This window comes from Gnatocerus cornutus, chromosome 10 (genome assembly GCF_029298725.1).
Source record: "Gnatocerus cornutus isolate USDA-ARS CGAHR chromosome 10, icGnaCorn1.1, whole genome shotgun sequence".
Classification (NCBI taxonomy): domain Eukaryota; kingdom Metazoa; phylum Arthropoda; class Insecta; order Coleoptera; family Tenebrionidae; genus Gnatocerus; species Gnatocerus cornutus.
The window spans coordinates 6,213,707-6,223,823 of record NC_142242.1 but is presented as its reverse complement, the minus strand read 5'-3'; the positions used below and the strand labels follow the sequence as shown (position 1 = coordinate 6,223,823).

The window sequence follows — 10,117 nt, the reverse complement described above, 5'->3', positions numbered from 1 at the left end:
TCTAATAAATTTTATTCCCATCACTTTTGATTCCTCCTAAAATCAGCTTCAATTTGTAATTCAAATCGTGGAATCAAGCTTTGTGAAGCTTGTTGAACTCGTGAAAAATCTCCGTTGCCCCAAGTCAAGTAAAAATAATAAAATTTTATTGTTATAACCCGTGAAGATCGGACCTTTTTTAAATAACCTTCATATTTCATTTCAACGTACTTTTTGCAAGTGAGAGAAACTTCGCTCGGATTGGCCATTCGTTTTATTCGCATGATCGAAAATAATTACAGAAAAAATTGATATAAGTTTTATTATGGTTTGGATTATTCCAAGTGGTCGATTTTTTGTTTCTACTGATTCTGTTTATCATATCCTATTTACTCACTGGTGATTCATTTATTTAGATTTTTTAAAACTGTCGCTTATTAAAGTATAAAAATAAATGCGCTGATAACAAATAAACAACAGGAAGTAATAGAAAAAAATCGGTGTAATATGCACGCGTACATTTTTTACATCCGGTGCCTTTGAAATATTTTAAGATACAGCAGTGAATCAAAAGCATTGTGATAAATCAGTGATTTTTTATTAAACCTGCATTTGGAGAATTCCAATTGAGTACAATAACAATCAAGTCATACTAACATTAAACCAGATAAATAATACTCAACATACGGCAAACTAGCAAGGTCTTCCATAATTATTTCTGTTTATTTTTTTGATACACATGCGAGAGATAAAACAATAATTCATTTTCACAACAAATAATAAATTTTTATAACCTAGAAGAATCACAAGTTAAAAACCAAGGTACGCGGAACAATAATTGAAAAAAAGGATAAGATGATAAGAGTTATTGTGATTCAGATGTCAACAGTAAACAATTTGTGATAAAATTGCCTCAACACCATAAAAGTGTTTTCTTTGAAACTGTTGTGGTATATTTTGTTTCAGAAGCTTATTTATAAAAAATTAAAAGTGCTAATTTTAAATCGCTCACCCACTTAAGTACATAAAATATTTCATTTCAAGATGAATATACACGTTCATGATTCATTAGAAATTATGCCGCGTGACATTTTTTTTTAATTTAATTACACGCACGTGACTAATACAAACGTTAAATTAACTTTGAATGATTTAGAAAATAATAGAGAATTGCTGTTATGTAAAAGAAATATGATAGTTTTCGGTATTTTTTAAATGAAAGCAGCTAATAATCGATATCCATACGTTTTTTATAGAATTACATTTCCAAACTTTCGTACCGAAAGGAATAATCTTTCGGTTGGAAAAAATTTCTTCGATACAATTCAACAATGCAAAGTTATAAAAAACGACAACAAATGTTGAAGGAATTATATCATGAGAACTTTGTGTAAATTTGACCGAGCATTTCGCTCACGCAAAAGAATTTCTATCTTAATGAGTTAGCAGTTAGCCAGTCAAACATCTTTCATTGTGGAATTTTTACAAAATGTATTTGATAAAATTTTTGTTAAACATTCCGTTCGTGATGAAACAGAATCTATTTTCTCATCTCTAATTTGCTTTGATCTGAATATGCTATTGTTTAATTACCCGAAAAAAGCATGTAGATAAATAATTCTGTTTGACTGAACAGCCTGTGTGACTGTAAATTCGGATATACAAATAAATATGTTTGATTTAAACAGGTCGATACAGATAAATGAGCAAGTGATTAAAAATTTAAAGTAATTAACTCGATCGAGCTTCTGAAAGTGTAGTTATCCTATAAAAGATTTTCTGTGTGATTGCTCAATTTAAATTTTTGTGTAGATTCGTCGTGTAAAAAAATCTGGCTGTAAACGAGATTCTTCTTATCAGATAGAATCCGAGTTTAAAAATATAAAGGATCTTGGTAACAATGCGACAATTCATGAAACCAAAACAAACTGTCAACATCAGTAATAGTGAAGTAAAAAATTGGTATGGGCCCTCTCTCTTGAGAGGCAATTCTATCGCTTATTCTTTATTGCAATCCCTTTCCTTTGTTGTTAATGCCAGGGTTGCGTTGGAAAGAAAATATTTTTTCCAGACACAGCCAACATGTCATGTCGATAGTTTTTCGAAAACTTACCAATCATTTAGAAAGGAAAAATCAAAATAAACATTTATACCATATTTGCGAAGTACACTGTTATCAAAAAGACCGTCTTGCGTTTTATTGTTTAGAAGTAAAAATAAAAATGCGGCAGTATAAAAAATAAATAAAACTCGCAATAAACGCGAATCATAAAATCGACGCATTTCTTTAACAAATGGCGGCTTTTGTCATCTAAATTTGATGGAGTTGCGCACCGGCGTCGAAATTCGACGCTCTCCCTTAAATTATCAGTAGGTAGACCGCGCTAGTGTCGTTTAGGTGCTCGCAATGACTATTTTCTAAAATTCGGCTGTGGTCTTTGTAAGTAAATTTCAACAAGCAAAAATTAGTTTAATTTATAAAAAAAATTGGATTATCATGCATGATAGAAATTTCTCAAGCAACATGTCAAAATTTGTGAACTTAACCCTATTTGTTTACTTACTTTTTTTTTAAAGAGAATGTTTAGACATGTGGGAGGGGGATTGTGGAAGTTGCCTCGAGCGTTAAAAATTGTCACATTAATTAGCGGCGGAATTGCTTGATTAATAAAGTTGTTACATGTTATTTTTGTAGTATTGTTATTATTAAGAGTGTTATTAAATAGAGTGTAATTGGTTGTATCAATCCACAATTCATTGGAAGTGTAATAATTGAGTTAATCAATAAGTGTGGATATTTGCTTTTAAAAATGATTCGTTCGTGTAGAATGAAATTCGATGAATTTTTCTCATTTTTGCATGCAGAAATCGAAAGTTTCACGTCATAATTATTTATGCATGAATTGATGCACGTGCTACCTATGCTCTCTATCTCTAACCGCCAGTGTGTCCTTTTTCATCGTTCGTTGTAAATTTTCGAATAAAATCTGTCGGCGGTCAGGTTTGGGTAGTAAACAGCCGAAGATGGCCGATTAGCATAATTTTTTAATGTGACATATGCGAAAAACAAATCCAGAATACAGTAAATACTGTTATCATGTTTATAGCAAATGTTGCAATTTCCTACAGTTGTTTTTATAATATTACCAAGAAGGAAATTAGTAATTTTAAGGTATAGGCGTGTCACCTTATGTCTTGAAATGAAAGTTGCGCGACTAGCCGTTTTCTGACCAGTGGTCTTCGGCGTGGGAGGACTATTGATCCACTATACACACGCATCTAACGCACACATATACTCACCCTACAGTCTCATTTGCGCTGTCCGTTATGTTTCCATTCGTCATTATGTTTTCTGATAGCTGTGTTGCCTTTATCTGATGATCAATAATTCCCCCAGTTCTTGGAATCTACAATTTGTGTATATATATGTTGCGTTTTTATTTAAAATTTGTAGCATTTCTGTGCGTGTTTCAGTTTTCCCTTTCGTTTCTAATAGTAAATACAGGTGGTTTCGACCCACAACAGACCTTTTTTATCTATTTTATTAAATATCACTTGAAATAAAAATCAATATAACCAACGTACCTTGCTTTTAATTTCGATTATATTATCTTATTTACCACAGTTTCTCTTCAATTTTATTTAAATATTAAATTATTCATGACTGATTAGAGATAAAATTAATAATAAATCAATAAAATCCGCACCGATAAAAGATAAAGGCTTTATTTTTGTCATTTTAAAAGCCACCACGACGCTTATTAACATGTAGTCAGAAAATTATCACTTTTATACAAAAACACAGCACACCTTCATATTATTTAAGTTTAATCATAATAAATAACTAAATAAATATCTAAAAATAGAATTTTAAACTTAATTAATTATTTTCCCCTATTGATTTGCACGTAACGAGATTTTTACAGCCGGCAATTTAAAGATGTTCCCATTATTCTCATTTTCAAAGTCTTGTTGGATTTTGTTTAACATCATGATAATGTTTAAATAAATAATTGATTAAATTACCATAGTTTAAAGTTACTTTTTCAACAAAAACCGAACGAACCACAAACCTGAATAAAATATACAAACGACTCTGTATTGTCTTCAACCGAATTTTATTGTTACCTATAAATCAATATATAATAAGAATTGACATTTTTTTCTCATAAATAACAAAAGTATTAGTTAAAAGTGAAAATAATGAAAAATTATGTTTAGTTTGATGTTTCCATTAATTTATCTTTTTGATCGTTTTCAAAGTAATTAGTGGGAATTGTAGCAACTGTGGACTCAAACATTCATAATTAATAAAAAAAATCATCCATATAATTCCACGATTATAGCTCAGTGTCCATTCAAACAAATTCGGAAATTTCACTAAATCGAAGAGAATTAAAATAATTGACTTTAATAACATAAGTTTCGTTTTACATGCAAGTTTTTTCTATGAATTATTTTAAATATGAGTGGTTGATATAGGGGAGGGGGTGTATTTGGTAGTGGTAGTGGGGGATTCTGTCATAGTGTATCCCTTATTGATAGTATATTCTGTTTGTACTCTACTCCGAGGGTTCACGTGCACGTTAATTGACAGTTATGTGGTGATTTTTGGTGAATTTTTCGTTTAGTTGGTAAGGCATATTTTTAATTCAATACAAGAATGTTAATAATGACGTTACATTAATTGAGCGGACAATTCTTCGATATTTTCCATTTTATAAATTCGTTGTCATTTACTTAATTGATCACTACCGCCCACTTTAAAAAAATTAGGAGCACAACAAACAAAATGTCAATAGTCTAATGCATTTTCCATGCACATTCATTTGTTTACAGTATAAAACAATGATTGATGTTGATGTAGATAATGTAATGTTCTTGAACGTATAAAAAAATTATATTTTCCATTTTCTTCTAATTTCCCTTTATAAACGTTGAGTGTCGTTAGTAAAATATCGAATTACACTCAACAAAAGTCTATTATACTTTAAAATCAAGAAGGATTGCATGTCACAGAAAAATTTACCTACCGTCTGCTTTTTGTTAATTTTTAGAAAAAAATTAATTGCTGATTTAAATTTGTAGTCTTTGTATTCAAATGTTAAGTGCCTGTGACACGTTGAAATGTAGTTTTCAGCTGCCATTTAAATACTGTATATAGCGTGATGGATTTAGAAAATGTTATCTAACATACGACTGCATATTTCCGTCGCTAGATATAATTTCAAAATTAAACCAACGCCATTTTCGGTGGAAAAGTCGAACCTCTAGAGTTTTCCTTCTAGAATTTTCTATTATAAATAAATGATTATTGTTTAGAAAAACAAAAGTTCAGGCATTATTTATTTCACTCTTGACCATGACGTTTCTTTCTTTCCGTTTTTAATCTAAATTACGGATATAAAATTCGATGGAGTGGAAAAATAATAAAGTTTTTGTAGTAAGATCTAATCCGTCTACCTTTACATGAAAACTTTGTGTCAAATTTAATTTCTACGAAACGTGTTACAGTTGTCGTGTAAAAAATACTTTTTCGAGCTTACCAATTAATAAGAACTTTTGTGGACCCACATTAATCGAATTTGCATATTGATCTAAACGTAATAAAATGTCTAATTCTCGCAATTATGTATGCGGGTGTTAATAAAACTATTCGACTATTGTCACCCCACATCCAAGCTCTTTGCTATTTTCTCTTGAAACTGACGAAACTGAGGGGAGAATCCAAAATGAGGGAAACAACATGAATCATACTTCCTTACGGATTTGACTGTAACCTCGTACGACGCGCAAATATTTAATGATGGGATCATTAGGAGAAATTCGGCAATGGTCACGGGGACAAGAACGCTAGGCCCCCGATACCACGCCAGAATAAAATTTATTGTAATCTAATAAAAAGGACAGCTATTTTGACCCTTCGTGACGTTGACGCAGATCAATAGGGGCAAGTGTAAGATTTTTCTGAAACAACTTTCTTTTTCTGTTTAAGAAAATTGTTGTGGATGATTAAAAGGTAAATTAAATCGAGTTTCTTTTATGTGCAGGGACCTATAGAATCATTGCATGTCGCCTACACGACAATATGATGACATCCGTCACGTTACCCTCAACTTCTGGTCCCTTACATGGAGGATACTCCTCAGTAGCCGAGGAAACAACAAGCAGCGAGCCCGAGTTCGAAACACCTCGTCCAGTGAAACGTTGTCTAGTAACACCATTATCCGATTCATGCAAAAAGCGGAGAAAACAATCGACCCCAGTCCGAATTTCAGCAGCCGAATCCGACATTCATACCGAAGGTAAGCCAAGTTCGACCTCCCCCGAGCCAGAACTGCAGTGTCCCGTGTGCCAATTATTCTTCAACAACCCTGAGCAAGTTCAGAATCATATAGTATCGGATCATTCCGCGGTTGAATGCAAGAAAGAACCGGAAGATTTTGCACTGAATCCGTCATCGGAACGAGTCGAGACGCCTCTAGAGTTGACTTCGAACAGGCCGGAGGTACCATGGATGAACGAGCTGCAAGGCAAAGAATGGATGAATCCAAGTTTGCACGGCTTGCCTTTCAACCCAGCAAATCCGATGTTTATGACTTTACCTCAGTTTGCACAACCTGATAATTTGCCGAGACAGCCTATAAGAATCTTCAATCCGGATGCGTATTGTGACTTGTGCAACAAAGAATTTTGTAACAAATATTTTTTGAAGACTCATAAAGCTAACAAACACGGCATCTATTCGGATCCTCCCTCATCAGAGCCTTTAGTGAATAATCCAAATATTGCTTCTTATGCTGGAACGATTAAACTCCCAACTTCCGTGCCAAGTGTAGAAATATCAACTGTTAAAACTGAAAAACCAGCCAATATCATCAACCCATTCAATAACATATTCCCAACTCCGTTCTCAAACAAATCCTTCCCGCAAAAAGCAAACAAACCGAATCTCCCGAATTTATATGAAAGTGAATCGAATGAAAATGTTCCTAATTCAAATGGTTTCTCATCAAACAGTGAAAGTGATAAAGTTACACCAGATGACCAACCAACTGAAGAATCTTCTAGTCCTAGAAACGTACAAACCGAATCTACCTCATTTAAAAACGATTCCGAAGGCGGAATCTACTTTATCCCACAAAGTAAAATGTCTCCAGGTAATGATCTCGAAATATCCAATCGCCTAAGAAGAATCGGTGTTATGAATCCTAAAGCATTTTGTGAGATTTGCTGTAAAGAATATTGCAACAAGTACTTCTTAAGAACCCACAAGATGAAACGCCATGGCATTTACATTCCAGATGACAAAGATAAAGACATTAAATCCGACGGTGGTAGTTCTTTTCCTTGGCAAAACAATATGCAAACTAGTCCCTTAAATCTGATAATGACTGAACAATCAAATACCGACCGTAAAACCACCTCACCCTCAGACATCAGCTGCGATATATGCGGAATCAAGTTCCAAAATGCGAGCCTGTTTCAGCTGCACAATGTCAGCGTTCACTCGAAACTGTATTCCAAAGAAGAAGAACAACACCAAGAACAAACAAATGAAGAATCGAAAAAAGATAACCCTGCGGCAGATAAATCGCTGAACGCCGAAGCAATCAGCGAAGATCTACAAAAACTTCAAACAATGATTTTGCAATTAAATGAACTCGATGTTAGTAAAGTCTGTACAACTTGCAATGCTTGTAACAAGGAGTTTGAAAATCGTTATTTTTTACACGCCCACATGATGACAGAACATGGAATTTTACTTGACGATGTTGCAGACGTTGATAAACCTGTTGAATCGGAAAACAGTTCAAACAACAACACTATGTGCGATTTGTGTGGCAAAGATGTTCAAAATGTAGACGAGATGAAAAAGCATTTACTGGAATTCCATCCTAATCACCAAGGGAACTTAGATACCATCAAGGAAGAGTTCAATGGTTTTAGTACTCCTGAAAAGACCGTTAACAGGATACCGGTGTCCAGTGCAGAACGTCGAATTAGCATGAACGTGACTCCGACTAGCAGTTATTGCGACATTTGCAATAAGGAACTGTGTAATAAATATTTCATGAAGACGCATATGCAAAGAATGCACGGGATAGAGATCGAGAATGGCGCACAGATCGGTGGTGTCATCTGCGACATATGCAATAAAGAATTGTGCAGTAAATATTTTTTAAGAGTTCACAAGCACAATACTCACGGAATTGTCGAATACGGTACAAGCCTTCTGCAACCGCGTAAAAACGAAGGCGAACCAACCACAACACCTCATATAACCGCAGAACCAGATCCAGCGTTGAAACCTGCCGATTTGGCCGATTTGAGTCATCGCTATTTTACCCACTTCACCGAAGTTTGCTCTATTTGCAGTCGGCGTTTTCGCAGTACAAAATGGTTGAAAGCGCATTTATTAAGCGACCACGGTCAAGCTGGTGCCGAAAAATGGGCCGAATTAGAACAACAACTTCAACAGAGCATCGGCCAACATTCTAAAGCTGTGACTGGAATTAAAAGTGAACGCGGTAGTCCCACATTGAAAATACCGAACGGTGGTCAAGAAAGAAAAGAAGTCGGGATCCAGAATGTACTGTCAAGTTTGTTTGGCGTTGACGAATCAAGTACAAAAAGTTATCCATGTTCCTATTGCCCTTTTACGACTCCTCTCCTTCCGTTGCTGTTCGTACATGAAAGATCTCATTCGATGTCGACGGACGGTGCACCATTGAAATGTCCAGTGTGCACTCAAAGCTTCCTGCAGCCAGAACTGTTGCAGCATCACATGTTTGCTCAACATCCGTTTCTTCCCTTGCCACCGTTTTTTAATGGGAACGAAAATCCTGGCGAGACGTCCAAGGAGCCGTCCGAAAACGCAGACGAAGACGAAGGAAGCAAGACCAAGAAGAAAGGAAAGGGGAAAAGAGTCGAACTGTCGCCAGAAGTCGGACAGAGTTTGAAAGACGTGGCGAAAAGGGCGCAAGTTCCTGCTGCATATGCGTTGCCTCAAGGGGGCGAGGATACGGGGTATGTGATGCAGGCGTTTTTGGTCGAGGAGGCTGCCGCGGAAAAAAGAATTGTGCCGGCCGTGGTGTTCTTGCCGGTATTCCAGAAGCAGCCCGCACCTCTCACCGTTACATTCACTCTCACCCCGGCCTAAGCAGTTTCCTACACGTAGTTTGCATAGATGTGACATATTTTTTTAAGAAACTATCGATGGCGATTCGACGACACCTGTGATTTTTATTAATTTTATTTGATTATATTGTATAATCTTAAAAAAAAGTATATATAAGCGTATTCCTATATTTGCAAGAGGCCTCATATATTATGGGGAACATATGAGCACATATTTTTATGCAAATACCGGAAAGACTGAGTGAAATTTTATATAGTCTGTTGATTTTCACTTTAAAATATCGAGATACTGATGTTTTGTACGATAGAAAGCTTTAGGTGATGTTTAAAGAAGTTCCTATTTTATCTCTCGATATGATAACTATTCGTTCACAAGTGTGTATGTATTGAGTTGTTAGATGTAGCTTGCTCAACAGTCAGTTAACGTTCCGCATGCCCAGTCCACGCAACTCAGGTTCATGGTAAATTCATCGAAATCGCTCCTCTTGCCCATCCAACTACCAATGATCAACCAACCATCGTGGTTTTGGTCAATTTGCTTGGTAGCCTTTTCGAGGAGTCTCCGGACAAGCGCAACTCAGGGTTAGCTGAAACGAGTACAATCAGACCTCAACGCGGCATGACCGTTTTCCTGTCTCGAGTTCCTGACTAGTAGTAGGATATATCACGTTCACATGATCACTTGTCTCCGTCGGGGAGGCAGTCCCCGAGGACCGAGGACCGAGGACCGCCCCTTCTACGGCCTATATCAGCAACGCGCCTCTTCTGACTCGTCGTTTATCCGTTTATCCGTATTTCGTATTTTTTAGTTCGTTGTTCTGTTCAGTCCCACGGCCGGGCGTCTTCCACGCTCCATATCCTCATAAACTCCAGATTAAAATGTTGCCGGACGACGTGACGCCGAATAACTACTGGACGCCATACGTTATACGTTATACGTTGCCTCCGCAGTACAATCAATACCCTCATAACTTTGTCAATTATGCCACTCTACTCT

General features: G+C 35.7%; 1 protein-coding gene across 1 annotated transcript; it reads left to right on the top strand.

Moving 5' to 3' along the window:
- The first annotated feature begins 2,357 nt into the window (after positions 1-2,357).
- Positions 2,358-9,270, top strand: LOC148167461 (uncharacterized). Its single transcript, XM_088047665.1, has 2 exons — positions 2,358-2,419; positions 6,030-9,270. The coding sequence occupies exon 2, from the start codon at positions 6,068-6,070 to the stop codon at positions 9,140-9,142; it is 3,075 nt and encodes a 1,024-aa protein (XP_087903791.1). The 5' UTR covers positions 2,358-2,419; positions 6,030-6,067; the 3' UTR covers positions 9,143-9,270.
- Positions 9,271-10,117: the final 847 nt, after the last annotated feature.